Here is a 27584-nt window from a genome sequence, read left to right as displayed (position 1 = left end):
GGGGCTCGATCCCAGGACCCCGAGATCATGACCTGAGCTGAAGGCAGCGGCTTAATCCACTGAGCCACCCAGGCGCCCCATGTTTTATTTTCAATCAGCCTTGCTATCCTAGGATAGCTCCCACTTGGTCATGATGTATAATTCTTTCCATGTTTTCGGATTTAGTTTCCCAATGTTTTGTTGAGCGTTCCATTTTTTCCCCTTTAACCTTTCTTTGTAGCTGTTTTAAGGTCCATCTTTTGGTAAACAGTATAACATTGAATTTTTACAATAGGATTTGATACCCTATCTTTAAGGGTTTAAAGTCACTTATATTGCTTGTATTAATTATATATTTGACCTTACCTCAGCCATCTATTTTGTTTTCATTTGTACCAATTCTGCCATCCTTTTTTTCTATTTTCTTCCTTTTATCCTGGGTTAGAATTTATACAAGCTATTCTTATTTTTTTAAAGTGGTTAGATTTGAAATTTTACTTTGCATATAGAAAGTTAGTATTTAATGCTCCATAAAACAGTATTAGGACATGCAACTGTCCAATATTTCCATTTTATTTTATAATCCTTCACTCCAGACCTTTTACTTAAAAGCTAGATACTACTTAAATGCCAGAACTGAACCTAGAAAAAAAATAGGCACATACTCAATGGATTTTCAGTTTTCAAGAATTTAATTTGCTCTGAAGTCAGAATAATGAAAAGTGATTTCCTCTTTTAGGCATATTAATACCTAAAAGAGTCTCAAAGGAATGAAATGTTGGGAAGGCATTATCTTCCCAGACTCCAGAAATTATGAGACAAAGTAGTAGGTTCCTGATTCATTCCAAAGTTTACTTTCTGTTTATGAAAGTTTGTAATTTTTTAAAACATAGAAATTTAACTTTTTAATATAAAAATTTCAAGCACACAAAATTTGAAGGAATAGTAAAATGAACCCCCATATACTCATCACCTAGATCTAATCATTGCTAGTATTTTGTCCCCATTTTTGTTATATGTACTTTATTTTATAAATACCTTGACATTTTCTCCCTAAACATTTTTTAATAGAGCCACAATACCCTTATCCCACCTAGTACAATTAACACAAATTCTCTAATATTTTTTTAAATGTCTCAAAGACTTTAAAAAATTTTTTTTATTTGAGAGAGAAAGAGAGAGCATGAGAGGAGAGAGGTCAGTGGGAGAAGCAGACTCCCTGCTGAGCAGGGAGCCCGATGCGGGACTCGATCCTGGGACTCCAGGATCATGACCTGACCCGAAGGCAGTCACTTAACCAACTGAGCCACCCAGGCGCCCCCAAATTCTCTAATATTTAATATTCAGTCCATATGTCAAATTTCTACCCGCACAATGGCTTTTACAGTGTGTTAAAGCCAGGTTGCAGACAAGGTTTACATTGCATTTCATCATGGTGTAGCTTATAAATTTTTGAAATGCACACTTTCGTTATAGGTAATCTGGCTAATATTATTTTTTCTATGTAAATTTTTTCTCTGTGCTTTCATTCTGAACTTATTTAGAATTATCAGAATTTTATTATCTCAGCCTCTTGGTAATATGAAGGGGAAATTATTAGACTTATAAGTGGTAGGTTGGTTTAAGGACAAAATTGTTTTTCAGGCCTATAAACTTACTACTATTGAATGATGAATGAAGTGTTTTATTAACTTGCTCTTACTGATATGTAATCAACTTTGTGAAGTTTGAGGTGAAATTCATATAACATAAAATTAACTATTTTAGATATGTAGTTCTGTGGCATTTAATACATTCACGGTATTGTGCAGTCTCTCTTTTTTTTTTTTTAAAGATTTTATTTATTTATTTGACAGAGAGAGAGATCACAAGTAGACAGAGAGGCAGGCAGAGAGAGAGGGGGGAAGCAGGCTCCCCGCTGAGTGGAGAACCCAATGTGGGGCTCGATCCCAGGACCCTGAGATCATGACCTGAGCCGAAGGCAGTGGCTTAACCCACTGAGCCACCCAGGTGCCCCTGTGCAGTCTCTTCTATAGAGTTCCAAAACACTTCATCTTCTTCAAAGGAGATCCTATACCCATTAACAGTCACTCCCTGGCAACCGCTAATCCATTTTATGTCTTCCAGTTGACCTGTTCTGGTTATTTCATATAATGGAATCACACCACGTATGACACCCCCCCCCATTTTTTTTGTTGTTGTTGAGATGCATTTGAGAGAGAGAGAGCATGCGTGTGCATGCAAAATGGAGCAAGGGCAGAGGGAGAGTGAGAGAATCCCAAGCAGACTCCCTGCTGAGCATGGAGCCCCACATGGGGCCCAATCTCATGACCCTAAGATCATGACCTGAGCTAAAACCAAGAGTCCAGGGTTTAATTGACTGAACCACCCAGGCACCCCCATGTGTAACCTTTTATGTCTGGATTCTTTGACTTAGCATAATGTTTTGGAGGTTCTTCATGTTGTCGACCATATCAGCACTTCATTTTGTTTTTATAGCTGTATAACATTCCATTGTGTGTATGTATGCCACATAATGTTCATCCATTTATCCAATGTGGGCATTTTGATTGTTTCTACCTTTTGGCTACTTTGGAAAGTGCTGCTATGAATGTTTGTGTACAGATATTTGAATCTCTGTTTTCAGTTCTGAGTATATACCTAAGCATGGAATTGGTTGGTAAGTAATATGGCACTTCTATGTTTTTAACTTTTTCAGGAACCACCAGACTCTTTTTGAGTGTAGTTGACTCACATTATTACATTAGTTTCAGGTGTACAGTGTAGTGATTGGAGAAGTTAATGCATAATGCTGTGCTTACCAAGTAGGCATAACTACCATCTACCACCATACATTGCTATTACAATATTATTGACTGTATTCCTTATGCTGTGTTTTTTATTCATTCCATAACTCGAAGCCTGTATCTACCACTCCTCTTCACCTATTATGCCCATCCCTCTACCGGTACCCTTCCCTCTGACAGCCATCATTTTGGTCTCTGTATTTACGGAGGTCTGTTCTGCTTTTTTATTTATTCATGTTTTGTTTTCTTTTTTTAGATTCCACATGAGTATAATCATACGGTATTTGTCTTTCTTTTTTCACTTACCATATTCCCCTCTAGGTCCATCCATGTCATCACAAGTGGCAGGATCTCATCCTTTTTTATGACTGGATGATGTTTCATTTATATATACACCACATCTTCCTTATCCATTTGTCTATTAGTGGACACTTGGATTACTTCCATATCTTGGCTATTATAATGTTGAAGTAAATAATGGGGTGCATATATCTTTTCGAATTGGTGTTTTCATTTTCTTTGAATAAATAGCCAGTAGTGAAATTACCGGATCATACTGTATTTCTATTTTTAATTTTTTGAGGACCCTCCATTAATTGCACTAGTTTACTTTCTGGGGCACCTGGGTGGCCCAATCAGTTAAATATATGCCTTTGGCTCGGGTTGTGGTCCTGGGAGCCTGCTTCTTCCTCTCCCATTCCCCCTACTTGTGCTGTCTCTTGTGAAATAAATAATTAAAATCTTTAATTTAAAAAAAGTGGTCCGGTTTCATTCTTTTACATATAGTAGCTAGGTTTCCCAGGACCATTTATTGAATAGACTGTCTTTTCCCCATTGTAAAGTCTTCCCTCCTTTGTCATAGATTAATTGCCCATGTAAGTGTTGGTTTATTTCTGGGCTTTCTGTTCTGTTCCATTGATCTGTAAGTCTGTTTTTGTACCAGTATCATACTGTTTTGATTATGTAGCTTTGTAGCATATCATGAAATCAGGGATTGTGATACCTACAGCTCCCTCCTACCTTCCCCTACCCACCCCCCAAGCTTGCTTTGGCTATTTAGGGTCTTTTGTGTTTCCATGTAAATTTTAGTGTTACTTGTTTTAGTTTTGTAAAAAATGTTATCACCAACATTTTACAGTGGCTGCAACATTTTACATTTTCACCAGCAATGTAAAAGAGTTCTAATTTCTTTATATCTTTGCTGGTGCTTTTGTTGTTGTTGTTGTTGTTGTTTTTAATAGTTATCCTAGTTGTTGTGAAAGGGTGTCCCTTGTAATTTTGATTTGCATTTCCCTGGTTACTAATGATGAACATTTTTTTTTATGTATTCACTAGCAATGTGTGTGCCTTGTTTGGACAAATTCTGTGTTAGTCCTTTACTCATCTTTAAGTTGTATTTTTAAGGTTGAGTTTTAAGACTTTGTATATTCTGGATACTTCTCAGATACATGATTTGTAAATATTTTCCTCCATTATGTGGATTGTTATCCATTGTGTTGGTAGTGTTCTTTTTACCAAAAAAAAATTTTTTAATTTTGATGAAGTCTCTTTTTTTTTTTTTGGTCATTGATGTTGCTTGGACTTTGCTGTCATAGTTAAGAGTCTCTTGCCAAGTCCGAGGCCATATGATTCACCATTTTTTTTCTTAAGAGTTCAATTGTTTTAGCTCTGAAATTTAGGTCTTTAACCCATTTGGTCAATTTTTGTATATGAGATGAGTTAGGGGTTCCGTTTCTTTTATATATGAATATCTGGTACTGGTACCATTTGTTGAAGAGACTTGCTTTCACTATTGATTGGTCTGGGCACTTCTCTCAAGTCCACTGACCATGATGAATGGATTTATTTCTGGAATTTTTATTCCTTTTGTCTTGTTGAGCCTTATGCTGGTACCACCTTATTTTGATTACAGCGGTGTAAATTTTTTTAAATGCAGAATTTCAAACCCAGAAAAGTAGAATAGTTTATGAGCCCACGTGTGTCCATCACTCAGCTTTAAATATTACAGATTGATGACCGTGTTTCATCTATATTCTCCCTACTCCTTTCTTTCCTCCTCATATTTTTTAAAAAGATTTTATTTTAGAGAGAGTGTGTGCATGTGCCCAAGTAGGAGGAGAGGCAGAGAGAGAGGGACAAGCAGACTGCTGAGTGTGGGGCTCAATTCCACAATCCTGAGATCATGACCTCAGCCAAAATCAAGAGGTGATGCTTAACCAACCGAGCCACCTTCACCCCTTTCCTCATTGTTTTGAAACAACCTTAGACATTTGCAAATATTTCAGGTTACCTAATCAGTTGTAAGAAAGATCTTATATCTTAACATTTTAAATAGTGGTGCATTTCTTTTCACTTGGAAAATTCTCATACAGTAGAGTCTTTGTTCAGGTAAATGAAGTGTCGTTACACTTTTCTCTTAGCAGGATTTTTAAACTGAATTTGTTTCAGAAAATTCAACTTGGAAGTTCAGTGATCAAAATAAATTCAATAATTGTTATAGTGGTAGCATGGTTTTTCTTAAGCTGCTGTGATGAACCTGCCTTCCGTATTGTATGAAAGTTGTAGTTGCTATTCCAGAATAGGGCTTTTTCTTTATTTAATAGTATTAAGAATATGTTACATTTCTTGGTCGTCATTCATTGTAGAAGATAGGAAAGTAAATTGGGCATACAAAAAGGAGTTTTCTAAAAGAATCTTACATTTTAATACAGCAAATAGTCCTCTATGTACAGATAATACAGTGAGGAGATGCAGAGAGAATGTGGAATTTAGTTTAACTAGGGGAGTGCCACTCTTCAGATTGCAAATTTGCCTCCCCAAATTATTATGTATGTGTCTTTCAAATTCCTTTCTAATTAAAACTGCCCTCAGAGCAGGCCAAATTGGAAGGAACAGGAGCATGTTGTATGTTTTGTCTCAAGTACCAGGGTGAATGACAAAAAAATATCCAGGATACTCATTTGCTTCTCAGTTGCTGAGTAAATCTGCAGACAGGTGCAGCCTGATCATTCTACTGATAGTGTTGTTCAGCAAGTTGGTTATTGAGAAGTACCCTCTCCTAAGAGTAGTTCCCTGCATAAAATTTTTGTTAATATCTATTTGGTTATGCTGGGTACTACACAGAGTATATTAGATGGAAGTAATACATTTACCAGTGATTAAAGGACCAGACTTGTACAGAAAACAAAGACTACAAGTTCACTTTATTTATTTGAGAGAGAGAGCAAGCGAGCATGTGGGGACAAGCAGGGGGCAGCAACAGAGGGAGAAGCAGGCTCCTTGCTGAGCAGATGCAGGGCTCAATCCCAAGACACCAGGATCATGACCTGAGCTGAAGGCAGATGTTTTAACCCACTAAGCCATTCAGGCGCCCCTAGAAGTTCACTTTGAGTAAGTGCTAAATGTGCTCAATTTGAGCAGTTGTTTTAGACCATAAATTGTGTCCTTTCTTAAGATACTGATTCAGAATGTTGGCCTAAATTATCAGTAGCATCTATATATATCTATAGGCATAATACTGGGTATAAACATATTTCTTATGCAAGTATGAGACCCAAAATACTTGTATCAAATAGTAAGAACTGTAATATTTTTACAAGTTCAGGTTTGTGGGGCACCAGACAACTGTAGCATCATTTCTGCCATAGTCTATTGATCACTCGCCCAGCCCCATGTTAAAGTAAAGGTGACAGATCCCCATCTCTCAGTGTCTGAGAAATTTTGAGCCAGATTGTAAAACATCCACAGGGGATAGAGAGACACTGAAGAAGAGGGGTTGTTGGTAGGAGAAAGTCTAAGGAAACGTGAAGATTTTGAACTGTCAAATAGTTTGCCCAGAGTTGCATTTTCTGTGTTCTTGTCTAACTTTCCATTAGACTTCTCAGTGGAAAATGCCTGTCATTATTAAGTTTGCCAATTTTGGAATTGAGATTTGCACATAAGGGTAATTTTCCTTTTACATTTTTTCAGTGAACTTCTTTTGGGTAATATTTTGTGTCTTAAAGAGTCTTTATTATAGTGATTTCAAATAAATGGGGCGCCTGGGTGGCTCAGTGGGTTGGGCCGCTGCCTTCGGCTCAGGTCATGATCTCAGGGTCCTGGATCGAGTCCCGCATCGGGCTCTCTGCTCGGCGGGGAGCCTGCTTCCCTCTCTCTCTCTCTCTGCCTGTCTCTCTGTTTACTTGTGATCTCTCTCTGTCAAATAAATAAACAAAATCTTAAAAAAAAAATTATGTTTTATTTTTATATTTGATATTTATTCCAAAAAGTCAAATACCTGAGTTTATGCTTGCATACACAGTTAATAAAAACATTTATTTTATTTATTTTAGAGAAAGAGAGAGAGATGGAGTGAACACGAGCAAGAGGGGCAGAGAGAGGAGGAGATAGAATCTCAGGCAGATTCTGTGCTGAGTGCAGAGCCTGGTGCCAGGCTCCTTCTCAGAACCCTGAGATCATGATCTGAACCAAAGCAAGAGTCAGATGCTTAATCGACTGATCCATCCAGACTCCCCAAGAAATACCATGTTTTTAAAAGATTACATTATAGTAATATTTTAGTTATACATTATATCATGTTAATAGAAATTAAGGTATTAGAGAATATTATAGATTTGTTCTTAATTTTCATAACATAGAAATGGGTAAATGATTTATATGAAGTTTACATGCTTTTAACCATACCTGTTTAAACTTATGAATGCACTCTGTAACTTCTCAACTGTTCTTACAGCATTACTAGAAATTAAAATTAATACTTTTTGAGATGCAGTTGGCATAAAATTCACAAGTTTCCAGGGTGTAGTTGATAAGTTTCGATAAACGTATACAGTTGGTGCATCCTTCACCACAGTAAGGATATAGAATATTTCCATTAGCCCAAAAAGTTCCTTTATGACCATTTATAGGCCGTGTTTTTTCCCTACAACTGGCTTTTGGCCAAAAATCATTGTAGTTTTTTTGTTTTTGTTTTCTTTCTCACTGTAGTTTTTTCCTTTTTCCAGAAATTCATAAAAGTAGAATCAGAGTATGTATCCTTTATTGGTTGGCTGAGTTTCACTTAATACTTCTGAGATTATCCATGGATAGGTAATGATTTGTTTATAAATTATCTGGTAGATGGATATTTGGGTTATTTCTAGCTGCTTGTGATTATGAATAAAGCTGCTATGAACATTTGAGTACAAGTCTTTGTGTGGACATATGTTTTCATTTCTCTTAGGTAAATACCTAGGAGTGGGATTGCTGGGTCATATGGTAAGTGTGTATGTTCAACTTTAAGAAACTGCCAAACTGTCTTCGAAAGTGGCTGTGCCATTTTTACATTCCCTCTAGGGATGTGTTCCAGTTGCTCCACATCCTCTCTCAACACTTAGTATTTTCAGTCTTTTTAGTCATGTTGGTGTCTGTGTAGTGGCATCTCATTGTGGCTTTAATTTACATTTTCTTATGTTAGTGATATTGACCATCTTATGTGTTAATTTGCCATTTTTGAATCTCATTTGGTTAAGTGTTCAAATTATTCATCCATTTAAAAAATTAATATTGGATTGTAGGATTTTTTAAAAATACAGATAAATCCTTCATCAGATATATGCATTGCAAAATTTTTTTCCTCACTCTGGCTTGCCTTTTTATTTGACACAGGTATTTCAAATGAAACTTTTAAGATAATTGTAGATTCACATGCAGTTGTAAAAAAATATATATATCACAGAGAGGTCTTTATACCTTTTACGAGTTTCCCCACTATGGTAACATCTTCTAAAACTATACAATACCACAACTTGGATATTGACATTGATATAGTTTACTAACCATATTCAGGTTGCTCAGTTGCATTTGCATTTATATTTAGTGCTTTATAGTATTATCACCTGTGTAGATTTGTGTGTTCAGTACCATAGGCAAAATACAGAACATCACTGCAGGGATCCCTCATGTTGTTCACGTATATGAATAACCGTATTCATCTCCTTCTTGTGACCTCCCCTTCCTTACCCATCCCTAACCCTGGTAACCTTGAATCTGTTAAACATTTGTAAAATTTTTTCTTCTGAAAATGTTGTATAAATGGAATTATGTATGTATGTAACTTTTGGGGACTGGCTTTTCTTCAGTCAGCCTAATTCTCTTGTGATTAATTGAAGTTGTTGTGTGTATTGATAGTTTTTTACGTTTTATTGCTTAATAGCATTCCACGGAATGTGGATGAACAGTTTAACCTTTCACCCATTAAAGGACATGTAGGTTGTTTTCGTTTTTTTTTACTATTGCAAATGAAGCCACTACAAACATTTGTGTAGAAGTTTCTGCATGAGATAAATTTTCATTGCTCAGGGATAAATGTGCAAGAGTGCAATTGCAGGGTCATATGGTAAGTACGTTTTCGTTTTTTAAGAACGTGGCAGACTGTTTTTCAGAGTAGCTGTGTACCAGTTTACATTTCTAGCAGCAATGTATGAGTGATCCAGATCCCATACATCCTCACCAACATAGGTTATTATCACTGTTTTTTGTCAGGAGAGTATTCTCATTGGTGTGTAGTGATTTCTATTGTGATTTCAGTTTGCATTTCCCAAATGTCTAATGACGTGGAGCATCCTTTATTTGCTATATGTAAATGCTCTTCAGTGAAATGTCGTTTCATGCATTTGTCTGTTTTCTAATTTACATTATTGGGATTTTACTATTGATTTTTTGGAGTTATCTGTATATTTTAGACACCAGTCCTTTTCAAGAATGTGGCTCACAAATATTTTCTCCCTGTCTCTGGCTTGTTTTCTCATTCTCTTCAGATGGTCTTTTGCATAACCAAAGTTTTTGATTTTGATGAAGTCTAATTTATTTTGGATTGTACTTTTTTAATTTCAGGAAGTCTTAACTGCTTAGTACTAGATCCCAAAGGTTTTTTGTTTTTGTGTTTTGTTTGTTTTGGGTTTTTCCCCCCTAAAAGTTATATGTTTTACATTTAGGTCTGTCATGTATCTTGAGTTTATTTTTGTATAAGTAGTGAGTTTGGAGGTTTGTTTTTTGGGTTTTTTTGATGAATAGATGTCCATTTGCTCAAGCATCATTTGTTGAAAAGGCTATCATTCCTCTCTTCAATTGCTTGTTGCACCTTTTTCAGAAATCAGTTGTCCATACTGATTTCTGAAAAAGGTGCAACAGTATGGACTTGGGCCATACCTCTCTGGGGGCTAATTTGAGATTCCCTCCTCATTTCTATTGGTATTTGTGTTTGTATGTCTGCCAGAACCACAGTCTTGGTTATTCTAGTGACGTACTCAGTCTTAAAATCGGCTTAAGTTTTTTATTTTAGTCATTTCCTAAAATATCTTAGCTATTTTAGGTTTGTTTGTTTTATTTGTTTGTTTGCTTGTTTTGGTTTTCTGTATGAATTTTAGAGTAGTCTTGTGTGTATTGGCTATGTCCCAAAAATCTTGCTGGAATTTTGATTGGAATTGCATAAACTTGAATGTCATTTTGGGGGAGAATTGATATACCGTGTTAAATCTCCTAGTTCATGAATATGGTATATCTCACCATTTTAATAAGGTTTTGCTGAATTTCTTTCACAGCATTTTGTAATTTTCAGCATACAAATTCTATACATGTTAGATTTATAGCAAAGTATTTTCTTTGAAGTGTTTGTAAATGATTGTCATTTTTCCTTGTACTCCTTCTTATCTTTGAGAAGACTTCAACATATCACTGATAGTGACCTTGATCATTTGGCTGTATTTGTCACACTTTTACATTGTAAAATTACCTGTTTTTTTCCTTTTTCCATACTGTATTCTTCAAAAGTAAATCACTGTGTGTTGCTTATACTTTAGTGGGAAATTATCTATTTCCTTGATGATGGCATATATGCATAACTTATTTAGAATTCTTCTGTGTGAGAGACTTGTCTCATCCCCACTTATTCATTTATCTCTAACAGTATGGACTTGGGGATAATATTTTATACTTTGGCTTATAATCTAATACTGTATTAGTTACTTTAAGAAATTAATTTGTTCCTCTTCTTGGCCAATGAGTGCGCTTTCACTTTCTATATTACTTTGATTATACACTCATTGTTTTGGGTAGGAGTGGGATGGATAGGTAGGAAGGACAAAACAAATGATGCTTGAGCATATGGACATCTATTCATACCAAAAAAACCCTCCAAGCTCACTGCTTATATAAAAATGAACTCAAGATACATGACAGACCTAAATGTAAAACATGTAACTTTTAGGGGGGAAAAAACCCAAAACAAAACAAAACACAAAAAAGAAACCTTTGGGATCTAGTACTGTTCTCTTTTTTTGAGGTGAGTTTTTCCATCTTGTCATTCTGTCCAGAGCAGAACAGATGAATGAGAGAACAAAATACTAAAGTGGCACTTACTTTTTGGTATTACAAGGTGCTCCAGGCTTACTCCAAGCCTAGAGTCAGCTATTTTGCATTCTTTTTTTTTTTAATTTTTTATCTTTTATTTTTTTTATAAACATATAATGTATTTTTATCCCCAGGGGTACAGGTCTGTGAATCGCCAGGTTTACACACTTCACAGCACTCACCATAGCACATACCCTCCCCAATGTCCATAATCCCACTCCCTCTCTCCCAACATCCCCTCCCCCCAGCAACCCTCAGTTTGTTTTGTGAGATTAAGAGTCACTTATGGTTTGTCTATTTTGCATTCTTACCAGCAATTGATATTGTCAGTTTCTTGGATTTTAGTTATTCTGATAGGTGTGAAGTTCTGTCTCCTTGTTTTAATTTGGGACAGTCCAAGATGGCAGAGGAGTAGGAGACCTTAGTTTTTCTGGTCCCAGGAATTCAGCTAGATAGCTATCAATCATTCTGAACACCTGTGAACTCAGCCAGAGATCTAAGAAATAGTTGCAACCCTACAAATAGAAAAGCAACTGCCTTCTGCATGGTAGGAGGTGCAGAGAAGTGAATCCAAGGCAATATATTAGAAGATAAACCGGTGGGGAGTGGGGTGAGTGGGAGGGAGCCCACGTAAGGCAGCATGGGAATGATATAGCAGTGGAGCACAAAGTCAGAACTTTTAGAAGTCTGCTCTGGTGAGGGATGTCCCTGTCTAAAAGGTGCCCAGGTGGCGACACTAGGGCGGAATCCTAGGTGGGACAATGTGGTCTCAGGATCCCTGGGGGCTCAGGAAGACCAGGGGTATCTGGGTGTGGCAGGGTTCCCAGGCATTGGAGCAGGGAAGCTGGCTGCAATCAGGAAGCCCAGGAGTGGCCTCTCAGCTCCAGGTTGCCATGAAATGTGGTCCCCGGTGGCTAACCAGTCTTTGAGCAGGGGCCCAGTAAGAGGCAGAACTGCAGTGAGACACATGCCCCTCCCATCCAGGGGTGGTGCAGGTGTATACCACAGCGGTCTGCAGAGTTTAGAGACTTGAAACGGGGTCAAGTGTCCGAGATAAATATGCTAGGTCACAGGTTTGGTGAACACAGAGTGCTCACAGAGTCCAGGAGACATGACTGCTTTTCCCTGAGTGCACACTAACAAGTGGGGCCCAGAGCTAAGAGCTTAGGAGGCCACCGTTTTCATTCTCATCCTCTAAAGCTGCACTTTCTAGAAAGCCTTCAGGGAACGAAAGCCTCATGGAACAATCTGGAGCTGTTTGCTTAGCCTGGCCCCCTGGCAAGGGTGGTGGCAAGTTTGCCCTGTGCAAAATTGAGAATCAATGCAGTAGGCCCCTCCCCCAGAAGATCAACAAGAACTTCCAGCTAAGATGAAGTTTATGAATCAGAGAACTATAAAACTCCAGAAAATAATATACAGAATTCGTGTTTTTTTGCCCTCATGATTCTTTAATCTTTCAGTTTTAATTTTTTTCACTTTCCTTTTTCAACCAATTTCTTATTTTATCAATTGTTTTTTTAAAAAATCTTAATTTTCATTTTTATAATTACATTCTATCCTTTCATTGTATTTAATTTTATTTTTGTATCTGTATAAGTTTTTCTTTCTTTATAATTTTGTGATGCAATATCTTCTAACAGACCAAAATACACCCAGAATCTAGTGTATGGCTCTGTTCTTCTCACCTGTCTGATCATATTCTTTTTCATTTTTTTAGGTTAGTCTTATTTAACTTTCATCCTTAACCATTACATTTTGTCTTTTCAATGTATTTAATTTTATTTTTGTATAAGTTTTTCTTTTTTTATAATTTTGTGATGCAATATCTTCTAACAGACCAAAATACACCCAGAATCTAGTGTATGGCTCTGTTCTTCTCACCTGATGTTCTTCTCATCATATTCTTTTTCTTTTTTTTTTCTTTTAGATTTTATTTATTTATTTGTCAGAGAGAGAGAGAGAGGGCGAGCAAGCACAGGCAGACAGAGTGGCAGGCAGAGGCAGAGGGAGAAGCAGGCTCCCTGCCGAGCAAGGAGCCTGATGTAGGACTCGATCCCAGGACGCTGGGATCATGACCTGAGCCAAAGGCAGCCGCTTAACCAACTGAGCCGCCCAGGCATCTAGTCTTATTTAACTTTCATCCTTAACCATTACATTCTGTCTTTTCAATGTATTTAATTTTACTTTTGCGTGTGTACGTTTTTCTTTCTTTACAATTTTGAGATGTAGTTTCTTCTAACCTAACAGATACACTCAGGATATAGTATATTGCTTGGTTCACCTGTCTGCTTATAGTCCTCTTTTTTTTTTTTTGTCTTTTGACTTTCATTTTTATAGTTACATTCTATCCTTTCATAGCATTTAACTTTATTTTTGTACTTGTATGAGTTTTTCTTTCTTTACACTTTTGGGGTCTAGTTTTTTAACAGACTAAAATACATACAGGATTGAGAGTACTGCTCTGTTAAGTTCACTGGTCTGATTATATTTTTCTTTTCTTTCTTAAAAATTTTTTTTGGTTTTGGTTCTCTTCTGATTTGTTTAGTGTATATTTCTCTGGGGTTGTTGCCATTTTAGTATTTTGTTCTCTCATTCATCTGTTCTGCTCTGGACAGAATGAGAAGATGGAAAAACTCACCTCAAAAAAAGAGAACAGGAGGGATGACTGGGTGGCTCAGTCAGTTAGGTGTCTGCCTTCAGCTCAGGTCATGGTCCCAGGGTCTTGGGATTGAGTGCCACATAGCGCTCCTTGCTCTGCGGGGAGCCTGCTTCTCCCTCTGCTTGTGCTCTGCCTCTCTCTCAAATAAAATCTTGAAAAAAAAGAACAAGAGGCAATACCGACTGCCAGGGATTAATTAGTATGGATATAAGTAAGATATCTGAACTAGAGTTCAGAATAAAAATTATAAAGATACTAGCTGGGCTTGAAAAAAGCATAGAAGATACTAGAGAATCCCTTTCTGGGGAAATAAAAGAACTAAAAACTAATGAAGTTGAAATCAAAAGGCTATTAATGAGATGCAATTAAAAATGGAGGCTCAGGGGTGCCTGGGTGGTTCAGTGGGTTAAAACCTCTGTCTTCAGCTCAGGTCATGATCCCGGGGTCCTGGGATAGAGCCCCGCATCAGGCTTTCCGCTCAGCGGGAGCCTGCTTCATACTCTCTCTCTGCCTGCTTCTCTGCCTACTTGTGATCTCCATCTGTCAAATAAATGAATAAAATCTTAAAAAAAAAAAAATGGAGTCTCAAACTGCTAGGATAGATGAGGCAGAAGAGAGAATTAGAGAATTGGTGATCTAGAAGACAAAATGATGGAGAACAAAACTGAGAAAAAGTAGAAACAACTATTGGATCACGAGGGGAGAATTTGAGAGATAAGTGATACCATAAAGCCAAACAATATTAGAATAATCGGGATCCAAAAGAAGGGGGGGGCAAAAGCTATATTGGAGCAAATTATAGTGGAGAACTTCCCTAATCTGTGGAAGGAAACAGGCATCAGAGAATCCCCCTCAAAAATCAATAAAAATAGGTCAACACCTCAACATGTGATAATGAAGCTTGCAAATCTCAGAGACACAAAGTCCTGAAAGCAGCTCAGGACAAGAGGTCTATAACCTACAATAGTAGAAACATACGATTGGCAGCAGACCTATCTACAGAGACCTGACAGGCCAGAAGGGACTGGCATGATATATTTAGCACACTAAGTGATAAAAATATGCAGCCAAGAATACTATATCCAGCTAGGATGTTATTCAAAACAGAAGAAATAAAAAGCTTCCAGGACAAACGGAAACTCAAAGAATTTGTGATCACTAAACCAGCCCTGCAAGAAATACTAAAAGGGATGCTGTAAGCAAAGAGAGCCCAAAAGTAACATAGAACAGAGAGGAACAGAGACAATATACAGAAACGGTGACTTTATAGGTAATACAGTGGCATTGAATTTATATCCTTCAATAGTTACTCAATGTAAGTGGACTAAATGTTCCAATGAAAAAACACAGGGTATCAGATTTGATTCAAGAGCAAGATCCATTGATATTGCTGTCTGTAGTAGACTCATTTTAGACCCAGAGACACCTCCAGATTTAAACTGAGGGGGTGGAAAACCATTTATCATGCTAATGGACATCAAAAGAAAGCTGTGGTGGCAATCCTTGTATCAGGCAAACTAGATTTTAAACCAAAGACTATAATAAGAGGTGAGAAAAGACCTATATCATAATTAGAGGGTGTATCCAACTAGAAGACCTAATAATTGTAAATGTTTATGCCCTTAACATGGGAGCAGCCCATTAGATAAAACAGTTACTAACAAAGTTAAACACATTGATAATACAATAATATTAGGGGACTTTAACACCCCACTCACTGCAGTGGACAGATGTTCTAGGGAGAAGATCAACAAGAAAACAATGGCTTTGAATGTCACACTGGACCAGATGGACTTAACGGATAAATTCAGAACATAACATCCTAAAGAAACAAAATGCACGTTCTTTTCGAGTGCACATGGAATATTCTTCAGAATGGATCACATCCTGGGTCCAAATCAGGCCTCAGTTGGTACCAAAAGATTGGGATCATTCCCTGCCTATTTTCAGACTACAGTGCTTTAAAACTCGAGCTCAATCACAGGAGGAAAGTTGGAAAGGACTTAAATACATGGAGGCTAAAGAGCATACATGCTACTAAAAGTGCATGGGTCAACCTGGAAATTAAAGAATAAAAAATTAATGGAAACAAAAGTTAAAACACAGCTGTTGAAAACCCTTGGGATGAAGCAAAGGCAGTCCTAAGAAGGAAGTATGTAGCAATAAAAGCTTTTCTGACGCAAAAAGAAAGGTTTCACATAAACAACCTAACCTTACACCTGATAGAGCTGGCAAAATAACAGCAAATAAAACATAAACCCAGTAGGAAAAGAGAATTAATAAAAGATGAGAGCAGAAATCAATGAAACCAAAAGAACAGTAGAACAGATCAATGAAACAAGGAGCTGGTTCTTTGACAGAAGTAATTAGATTGATAAACCCATGGGCATACTTATTAAAAAGAAGAGAAAGGACCCAAATTAATAAAACCATGAATGAAAGATCACAACTAACACCGAAACAGTTATAAGAATATATTATGAGCAACTATAAGCCAACAAATTAGGCAGGTCTAGGAGAAATGGATGCATTCCTAGAGATGTATAAACTACCAAAAATGAAACAAGAAATAGAAAATCTGAATAGACCTTTAAACAGCAAGGATATTGAAGCAGTAATCAAAAATCTCCCAGCAGAGACCAGGGCCAGATGGCTTCCCAGGGGAATTCTACCAGACATTTAAAGAATTAATACCTATTCCTCTGAAGCTGTTTCAAAGAATAGAAATGGAAGGAAAACTTTGAGGGTCTTTCTATGAGGCCAAAATTGCCTTGATCCCTAAACCAGACAAGACCCTCACCAAAAAGGAGAATTATAGATCAATACCCCTGATGAACATGGATGCGAAAATTGTCACCAAGGTACTAGCCAGTAGGGTCCAACAGTACTTCAAAAGGATTATTTACCACAGCCAAGTCAGATTTATTCCTGGGCTGCAAGAGTGGTTCAGTATACACAAATCAAAAGAAAGGACAAGAACCATATGATCCTCTCAATAGATGGAGAAAAACCATTTGATAAAGTACAGTTTCTTGATTAAAACTCTTCACAGTGTAGAGATAGAGGGAACATAACTCAGTATCATAAAACTCATCTTGAAAAGGCCCACAGTGAATACATTTTCAGTGGGGAAAAATAGCTTTTCCCCTAATGTCAGGAACATGGCAGTGGTGTCCACTCTTACCACTGTTGTTCAGTATAGTACTAGAAGTCCTAGCCTTAGCAATCTGACAACAAAAAGAAATAAAAAGAATCTGAATTGGTGAGGAAGTCAAACTCTCACTCTTTGCAGGTGATGTGATACTCTGGAAAACCCAATAGACTCCACCCCAAAATTGCTAGAACTAAAGCAGGAATTCAGCAACATAACAGGATATAAAATCAGCACAGAGAAATCAGTTGCATTTCTGTGCACTAACAATGAGACAGAAGAAAGAGAAATTAAAGTTGATCCCATTTACAGTTGCACCAAAACCCATGAGGAATAAACCTAACCAAAAAGGCAAAGAATCTGTGCTCAGAAAAGTCGTGAAAGAAATTGAGGAAGACACAAAGAATGGAAAAACGTTCCATGCTCATGGGTTTGAAGAACAAATATTGTTAAGATGTCTGTGGTACCTAGAGCAGTCTACTATTCAGTGCAATCCCTATCTCCTTCTTTTAATGCATGTCCGTAATGACAAATGAGGAGCATGTTATCTTTTTTCTTTGTCATTTATCTGTCAAGTGGCTGTTCAGATCTTCATTCATATTTTATTCTATTTTTTAAAAGATTTTACTTATTTATTTGACAGACAGAGATCACAAGTAGGCAGAGCGCCAGAGAGAGAGGAGGAAGCAGAAAGCAGGCTCCCTGCTGAGCAGAGAGCCCAACACTGGGCTCAATCCCAGGACCCTGGGATCATGAACTGAGCCGAAGGCAGAGGCTTTAACCCACTGAGCCACCCAGGCGCCCCTTTTATTCATGTTTTAATTGGATTCTTTTTTATTGTTGATTTTTTAAAGTTTTTTTTTTCCATATTTTGGATACAAGTACTTGAGCCAGTAGTGTCTTGCAAATAGAGGCATACCTTAGAGATAACTGCACATTTGGTTCTAGACCACTGCAATAAAGCACATCAGATCAGTTTTTTGGATTCTTAGTACATATGAAAATTATGTTTGTAGTATACTGTATTGTGTGCAAACAATAGCATTGTCTAAGATGATGTATATATATTAAACATACTTCATTGCTAGAAAATGCTAACCATCATCTGCGCTTGCAGCAATTCATAATTGTTTTGTTAGAATCTTGCCTTGATGTCAGTGGCTGCTGACTGATCCCACTGGCTGATAGTTTCTGAAGTTTGGGGTGGCTGTGGCAGTTTCTTAGAAGACAACAGTAAGGTCTTTCAATTGACTCTTTCTTGAATCCGTTTTCTGTGGCATGCAATGCTGTTTGGTAGCCTATTTTTACTCACAGTAGAACTTTCAAAATTGCAACAAACCCTGTTGCTGCTTTATCAATGAAGTTTGTGTAATACTCTGAATCTTTCATTGTCATTTCATCAGTCTTCACAGCATCTTCACCAGGAGTAAATTCCATCTCAAGCAATCATTTCTTTGCTCATCTTTAAGCAGCAGCTCCATCTGTTAAAGGTTTTATCATGAGATTGCAGCATTTCAGTTTTATCTTCAGGTTCCACTTCTAACTCTAGTTCTCTCTCTACCACATCTGCAGTTATTTCCTTTACTGAGGTCTTGAACCCCTCAAAGTAATCCATGAAGGTTGGAATCAACTTCTTCCAAATTCCTATTAATATTGATATATTTGATCCCTTCACATGAATGATAAATGTTTTTTATCACCTAGAATGGTGGATCCTTTCCAGAAGGTTTTCAGTTTTCTTTGCTTAGATCCATCAGAGGAATCAGTCTACTATGGCAGCTATAGACTGACAAAATGTATTTCTTGCATAATGAGACCAGGTAAGCCAAAATTACTCTGCTCCATGAACTGCTGTGAAATTTGTATATGGGATCTTCCATTGTAAGGCTATTTTGTCTACACTGAACACCTTCAGTAATGATCTGAGCTTGATCTTCTGAATGACCTGCCACAATTTCTACATCAGCACTTGCTGCTTCACCCTGCCCTTTCATGTTACAGAGATGGCTTCTTTCCTTAAACCTCATGAACCAGCCTCTGCTAGCTTCATACTTTTCTTTTCTGGTTTCCTCACCTCTCTCAGCGTTTATAGGATGAAATAGAGTTAGGGCCTTCTTGATTAGTCTTTGGCTTAAGGGAGTGTTGTGGCTGGTTTCATCTTCCATCCAGGCCACTAAAACTTTCTCTGTATCAGTGATACATGGTGATTTCACTTTTTTTTTCTTTTTTAATCATTTGTGTGTTGACTGGAGAAGCACTCCTGTTTAAGAACTTATCCTTTGCATTCACAACTTGGCTTACTGTTGGGTACAAGGGACTTAATTTTCAGCCTGTCTTGGCTTTCAACATACCTTTTTCACTGAACTTAATCACTTCTAGCTTTTGATTTAAAGTGAGAGATATCTTCCTTGAATACTTAAGAGGCCAATTATTTATTTGACAGAGAGAACGCACACAGGCAGGGGGAGAAGCTGGCTCCCCACCGAGCAAGGAGCACAATGTGGGACTCAAGTCCAGGGCCCTGTGACCACAACCTGAGCTGAAGGCAGAGGCTTAACCAGCTCTGCCATCCAGGCACCCCTGAAGTTAATTCTTTAAATGTATCATAGAATTCATCAGTGAAGCTGTTTGGGCCTGGGCTTTCCTTAATGGGAATCTTTTAGGTTAATGTTTCAGTTGCTTATTAAAGGTGAATTCAGATTTTCTGCTTTTCAATCAGTTGTAGTAGTTTGTCTAGGAATTTGTCCATTTCATCTAAGTCATTGAATCTGTTGGCATATAGTTGTTAACAGTATTTTTTTTTAAAGATTTTATTTATTTATTTGACACACAGAGAGAGAGAGAACACAAGCGGGGGAGTGGGAGAGAGAGAGAGAAGCAGACTCCCCTCTGTGCAGGGAGCCCGATGTGGGGCTTGATCTCAGGACCCTGGGATCAAGGTCCTGAGGTGAAGGCAGACGCTTAACAATTGAACTACCCAGGCACCCCAGCAGTATTTCTTGTATTCAGATCTTGCATATCTGAAATAAATTCCAATTGGTTGTAGTGTATAACCCATTTTATACATTGTTGGATTCAATTTGCTGCTATTTTTTTTGAGGATTTTTACATCTTTGTTTATGAGAGATACTGTAATTTTTTTCTTTCACTGTTTTTGGTTTCAATTTTTGGGTAATGCTGGCCTCACAGAATGAGTTAGTAAGACTCTGCTTTTATTTTCTAGAGATTGTAGAGAAATGGTATAATTTTTTTCCTTAAGTGCTGTAATTCACCAGTAAAATTACTTGGGGCTAGTGCTTTCTTTTGGAAGGTTATAAAGTAGTGATTCAATATGTTTACAAGATACAGGCCTTTAAGGTGGAATAAAGGGTAGTATTAAAGCTGTACATCAAAAGGATAAAGAAAAAAGATACTTTGAACAATCTCTGTACATATGAATTGATAATTTTGATGAAATAGACTAACTTCTCAAGGTGTTGAAACTCACCAAGGTGAAATAGACAATTTGAAGAGCCTGATGATGCCTGTTAAGGAAGTTGAATTTATAATTTAAAATGTCCTGAAAAATAAATCTCCAGAATCCGTCAGTTTTACTGGAGATTTCTACCAAATATTTATAGAAGAATTAATAGCAGATCTGTATAATCATTTCTGGAAAGTGGAAGAAGAGACCCTTCCAGATGTCTTTATGAAACTAGTATTACCCTGATTTCAAAGCCAGTTGAAAGTGGTGTGCGCAAAAAAGAAAACTACAAGCTGATATCCTCACAAATCTAGATCGCATAAGTTGCTAGTGAAATATTGGCAAATAGAATTGAGTACAACTACTTTATACACCTTACCAAGTGGAGTGAATTCAGGTGATGAAGGATGTAGAAACTGATCAGTGTAATACGCCCCATTAACAGGTTAAAGAAGAAAAATTATTACACCAGTTGATGCATAAAACAGTTTTTCTGTTTTTATTTGATACAGAAAGCTTTTGACAAAAATACATCACCCATTCATAATACAACTCAAAAAACTAGAAATAAAGGGAAACTTCTTCAGTTTGAAAAGGGTATCTACAAAAAGCCTGCAACTTACATATTTAGGGGTGAAAAACTCTTAAGTTTCCTCTGAGATTGGAAATAAGGCAAAGATGTTTGCTTTCACCACTGCTGTTCAGCATAGCACTAGTTGTACCCAGTGCAATAAAGAAAAAAGAAATGAAGGAACACATCAGAAAGGAGTAAAACTGTTCTCATATGCAAATGGCATGATGCTTCTAGAAACTGTCCCATTTTATTTATTTTAAAGATTTGATTGATTGATTTGTCAGAGAGAGAGCACAAGCTGGCAGAGTGGCAGGCAGAGGCAATGAGGGAAGCAGGCTCCCTGCCAAGCAAGGAGCTTGATGTGGGACTTGATCCCAGGACCCTGAGCCGAAGGCAGTGGCTTAATCAACTGAGCCACCCAGGCATCCCGAAACTGTCCATTTTAAAACTTTAGAACTAATAAGTGAGTTCAACAAGGTTGCAGTGTAACAGATCAACATAAAACCTAATCATATTTTTGTACATTAGTAATGAATATGTAGAAACTGAATTCTAAAATCTCCAGTTATTTAAAAACACTAGTTTTGTGAAAATTTCAAAACACTGATGGAAGAAAGCAGTGATGTAAATACATGGAGAAACATACTGTCTTCCAGTCTATGAATATAACATAATGAAGGTGTTCTTTTCAAGTCTCTTTGTATATAATTAATCAAATTTCTAAAACTGTATATAATCAATACAATTTCTAAAATTATAGCAAGCTTTTTTCATAGGTACATAGAAGTTTATTCTAAAATATATTTGAAAAGTCAAAGGTAAGAATAGGTAAAACACTTCTCATAATGAGTAATAAAGGGAGATAGTCATTCCACCTGATTTCAAAACTTATAGGTCCATTAATCATGATTGTTAATATCAGAGGGAGACACACACAGATCAGTAGAGCAGAATATAGGACTCAGGAATAGCCCTATGCAAGTACAGCTAAGTGATTTTTGAGAAAAGTGCAAAAGCAGTTCAGTGTAGGATGGATATTTCAAAATGTTGCTGGAGCAGCTGAGTATCCATAGGTTAAAAAAAAGATTAAAATGGATTGTAGGTTTAAACATAAAACATTAAAGCACACAACTGTAAGAAGGTAACAGGTTTTATTTTCAAGTCCTAGAGCATGGTGAAAAATTCTTAGTCATGACACCAAAAGCATGATTCGTAAAGAAAATTTTGATAAAGAGCATCTCATGAAAATTAAGATTTTTCCTTTGATTAAAAATGCTGTTAAAAGATGAGCTACAGACTGGAAGAAAATTTATATAAACCATATTTAACCAGTGACTCAGAACATAAAACGAGTTCTCAAATCTCAACATTCAGTCAGTCCAATTATAAAATGGGCAAAGGATACAAACAGATATTTAACTAAATAGTAAGTATGAATGGCAAATAAACACAGGAAAAAATGTTTTAATTACTCTAGCCTTTAAGGAAATGCAAATGGAAACTAGGATGAGATATCACCACATATCTGTTAGAGTATCTTGAACAGTAGCCATAATATCAAAAATACTGGCTGGGATGTAGGACAAAAATGGACATCTCCATACATTGTGATGTGAATATTAAATGGTAAACTCACTTTAGAAAATAGTTTGGCTGTTTCTTAAAAATCTACATATAACTTTTTTTTTTTTTTTAAGATTTTACTTATTTATTTATTTAACAGAGAAAGTGAGAAAGGGAATACAAGCAAGGGGAGTGGAAGAGGGAGAAGCAGGGAGCCTGATATAGGGCTCAGTCCCAGGACACTGGGATCATGACCTGAGCCGGAGGCAGACGGTTAACGACGGTTAACGACTGAGCCACCCAAGTGCCCCAATCTACATATAACTTTTAATAGCTTTATTTTTTTAAGATTTCACATAATTTTATTTAACAGAGGTCACAAGTAGGCAAAGAGGCAGAGAGAGAGGAGGAAGCAGGGTCCCCGCCGAGCAGAGAGCAAGATGGGGAGCTCGATTCCAGGACCCTGAGACCACAACCTGAGCCGAAGGCAGAGGCTTTAATACACTGAGCTACCCGGTGCCCCAATAGCTTTATTTTTTAAAGTCACCAAGTTAAAACATTTTTATTGTTTTGATAGAGGAATGTGGCCTGCGAAAACACAGTACAACAGAAAGTGGCTTTTTATTTCTTTAAATCGGTAGTAAGTTTAGGATAAAGGATTGGGGCTGTCACAGGAAATATTAATAGGAATGTTATAGCTTTGTTAAAGGGAAAAGTAAGTGGTTTGCAGAAAGGTATACCTATAGAAAAATACTTCTATAGGATCCATAGAGGTTTTAAAGCTTTTCTTACCAGCATGACTAGATTTTAGATTTGAGTCTTTGGCTTATTGAAATCTTAAAGCTGTAGTTTGTAGTGAGCAGGTACAGAAGTAGCACTGAGAGTGTAGGTATCAAGTTTCAACTGATAACTGTGTGTGAGTTACTTTCATTCCTGTCATTGTAATATCGTTGGTTTTTTAGGACCTTTTCCTGAGTCTGGGGCAGAAATTTCAGTACATATTGAAGGAACACTTCAGAAACCATTGTGGTTAAGACTTAAGTTGTGTTGTGTATTACTGATACATTTTGTTAGGTATGTTTAAATTTTTCAGACAACTTCAGAAACATGATGATCTCCTATTTTTAAGGAAGGCAGCACAATTTTGGTGTCAGATTTGGACATGAGTTCCTGGTGTACTGTTTTCTAGTCTTTTGTAAATTCTTTTTCTCTTTGTCTTTAAGCTTAACTTCAGAGTTGTTATGAGGAATAAATGATATAGTATATATAGTAGTTGATCAGCACAATGCTTTGATGTATGATAAGCACTCAAAAACTATCAGTCTTGGGGTGCCTGGGTAGCTTAGTTGGTTAAGTGACTGCCTTCGGCTCGGGTCATGATCCTGAAGTCCCAGGATCGAGTCCAGCATTGGGCTCCCTGCTAAGCGGGGAGTCTGCTTCTCCCTCTGACCCACCTCTCTCTCAGATAAATAAATAAAATTTTTAAAAGAAAGAAACCATCAGTCTTTTATTACTAGCCAGAAGAAGCCTCAGACTCAACAGCATACAAAGATAGTCCTATATACTGTTATCCTGGAGATGTCTGTTTCAGTAATATTTATCATAGCGCTAAATAAAACAAATGACTGCTCTGGAAATACAGCTACTCACAAGCTATTCTGATAAGCTACTCAGAAATACAGCTACTCACAAGCTATTCTGATAAGATGAATTTAGTTCAGGTGAGAGCTGGCAGATTTTTGGAGGTGAAGTGCCAAGCTTCTGTCATTAACCATCTTCCCACTTCACCTTGTTTTTAGAAGCTTCTGTGGTGTGAAATACTGGCAGAGATGCCTTTGGAGATACTGCTGGTTGATACTTGGCCAGGCTTAGGTTTCTGTTATGGAATGGGACCTAAGGATGGTTCTTGATTCTTTCCCATCTACGTACAACACATCCAATTGGTCACTTAAATGCTGTTGATTGATCCCCTCAGTATGTATCTTACATCATTTTGCCTGACACTGCTGCAAGTCAGGTTCATTATAAATAACTATAAGAGCTCTCTAACTGGTCTTCTGTCTCCTGACTAGTTGGGATTCTAGTCTTCCACTCATACCAGAGGTAGATTTCTAAAGATTTTAATTATTTATTTGACAGAGATGACAGGTAGGCAGAGAGGCAGGCAGAGAGAGAGGAAGGGAAGCAGGCTCCCTGCTGAGCAGAGAGCCCAACATGGGGCTCCATCCCAGGACCCTGAGATCATGACCTGAGCCAAAGGCAGCGGCTTAAACCACTGAGCCACCCAGGCACCCCTTTTTTGTGGTTCTATCCAGAACCCAGGTGCCCCGACCAGAGGTAGCTTTCTAAAAAGCAAATTTAGTTATGTAAGCAGTCTGTTACTGTGGAATCAGAACTTTTGGGTTCAAATCCCATCTCTGCCTTATGTGATCCTGGGTGAATTTTCCCAGCTTTGGTTTCTACATTTATTAAAAAGGGTAACTACTCAAATTGGGCCCACAGTTTCTTGGAAAGTTTGCTAAAAATACCGTGTCTAGTTCCCACCCTGTTCCTGGGTCCCTTGATCTTAGGTTGGGTCAGGAAGTCCATAACTTATGAAAAACGTCTCAGTTGGTTCAGATACCCTTTTATTAGTCGTCTTAAGACATCATGTACTTCGTCTTTAGGTTTTTGTACTTCTTGTGTCTGATATATGCGTACCTGCTTTGTCCAGCTCCTTCAGTACTTGGTTCCAGGCTTGTCCTCTGCTAGGAAGTGTTTGACTTTCTGGTTGTGGATTTCATGTTTCAGGAAGTCCTCTCCAATGCAGCAGTTCAGTGTTATATAATCTTTCTCAAGTACACTATCTAAAATATAAGACAAAAGAATTATTTCAGTTCTGGACAGCTATTATAAAAGCATAAATTCCATCATTTCTTGGCATTTTGCAATTCCTGTTTTATTGATTTGCTGTTTTCTTCTAAGATCCTTGAGAATAAATTTTATATCCTCAGTGTCTTGTTAATATTAAAATTATATTTATCATAGACCTAAAAGTTATTCTCAAGAAATTTTCTTTACTGAAATAAAGCATCTTTATAACAAGGTATGCAAAGTGGAGGGTCATGTTGCATGAAGTCTTTGTTTTCCTTGTTCTTTTTCTTAAGATTGTATTTATTTGTCAGAGAGAGAAAGGGTGAGCATACTAGCAGGGGGAGTTTCAGGCCGAGGGAGAAGCAGGCTCTCCACTAAGCAAGGAGCCCGATAAGGGACTCAATCCCAGGACCCTGGGATCATGATGTGAGCCAAAGGCACATACTTAACGGACTGAACCACCCAGGCGTCATGAAGTTTTTGTTTTCTTACTGTGTCGTTTATTTGGATTCATCTACCTTTCATACTTGTACATTTCAGACTGACTGGTCTCCTTGGTTTTCTATAGTTTTTAACTGAAACTTAGTTTGGCTCATTCCAGTATATGAAGGTGAGGACACTGTGACATAGAACTGGAAATGAAACCAAGAATATAAAAGATTATGAGCAGATTTGGTTCTGGGTTTTGGATATTTTATGTGTTTTATTTAGTAAATCATTCCTGATTCATGTAGATTTGGATGTGTGGTCATGTTTTGCACAAGGCATTCAAACTTTGTGCATCTTAGTTTTCCTGTTGGCAAAATGAGATAATAGACTAGATGGTCTCTAAAGTTCCTTCCTGCTCTAAAATTTCTACTATTCCAAGTCAAAATGAATAGCTCTTCAAATATTTAGGTATTGCTATTAATAATAAAGTAATAATACTTGGTTTTATTGTTTAAGCTCTCTCCATTTTATAAATTGTCTCAGGCACACATCAAAAAACTTTGGTATCAACAAAAGTTAATTTCCTTTCCTTGTTACCTCAATTTTCCTGGAGCTGTTCATTATAGTTCTTTCTGATTTGAGTGTAACTTTATTGAAACAGATGTAGGGAAGCTGATTGATTAGTAGAAAAAATTCAAAGGTTCTCATCATAGAACTTGCCAAATGATTTTTCTCAATGGACTGCTAATACATGAGAAAAAGCAAAATATCAAAAAAAAAATTTATCTGTTAATGTGGTAGATTGTTTTGCTCTTGAGTAACATTTAGGTCTTCTTTGTTTTCATTTAAGTGCCAAGGATGACATTGATCTCGATGCCTTGGCTGCAGAAATAGAAGGAGCTGGTGCTGCCAAAGAACAGGAACCTCAAAAGTCAAAGGGGAAAAAGAAAAAGGATAAAAGAAAGCCAGACTTTGAGTAAGTATTCCAAATATATTTGATTTTTATTAGTTTTGGTATGAGATTGACCTATTAAGCTCATTCAGTGCCTCATAATTAGATTTTAATCCTTTAATTTTAATCAGATTTTAATCCTTTTCTAGTGAAGATGATATCCTGAAAGAACTGGAAGAATTGTCTTGGGAAGCTCAAGGCATCAAAGCTGACAGAGAAAGTGCTGCAGTAAAGGTGAAAAACAGACCATTGTTACCTATTCTGTGTCCTAGTGCCAGTTTTGGAGAGCTGCTTTTGGAAGGTTTGAGCAGTGTGAATACATTAAAAGTTTCTATAAATTCTGATGCCAAAGAGGGAAAAGAAATAATGTGTTTTAAAATCTTTCACAGATAGAAGAACATTTTATTCGGGAATTTAAAGGTATTTTGTGGTATGTTGCCTAGTCATAAAATTGGTACATTGGAGATAGAACATTTCTCTTCTCCACTGTTCTGTGTTTGTTCTTTTTCATTCTTCGAATTTGGATAGCCTCAAAGTAATGGGAAAGTGATAGACATGTTTTTTTCCTTTCAATTTCCTTGTAGGCTCTGTATGGCATGTGAGAAGGTAATGAATGTGAACTGCTGATTAGTACTTCAGAGCACCTGGATTTTGAAATTTACAGTGAATGTCAAATGTGCCTGAGGCCTAGGCTAGCTTCTGGTATTTGGTTGAGTTTTATATTCTTATAGAAAGGACCTTATTTTGAAGTTGTTTTGAGAGTTTT

At 37.0% G+C, this 27584-nt stretch overlaps 1 protein-coding gene across 2 annotated transcripts in view; it reads left to right on the top strand.

The window, feature by feature from the left end:
• EIF5B (eukaryotic translation initiation factor 5B) overlaps positions 1-27584 on the top strand; it is an 84774-nt gene that overhangs the window by 8108 nt on the left and 49082 nt on the right. For both annotated transcript variants that reach the window (XM_045980335.1, XM_045980334.1), the window contains exons 2-3: positions 26717-26842; positions 26968-27052. In XM_045980335.1, the coding sequence (XP_045836291.1) occupies positions 26717-26842; positions 26968-27052 (211 nt within the window). The remainder of the gene's footprint in view (positions 1-26716; positions 26843-26967; positions 27053-27584) is intronic.

The sequence above is a fragment of the Meles meles genome, chromosome 16, assembly GCF_922984935.1.
Source record: "Meles meles chromosome 16, mMelMel3.1 paternal haplotype, whole genome shotgun sequence".
NCBI lineage: Eukaryota > Metazoa > Chordata > Mammalia > Carnivora > Mustelidae > Meles > Meles meles.
Note: the sequence above shows the minus strand (reverse complement) of the source record. Positions and strands in the feature narration are given on the sequence as shown.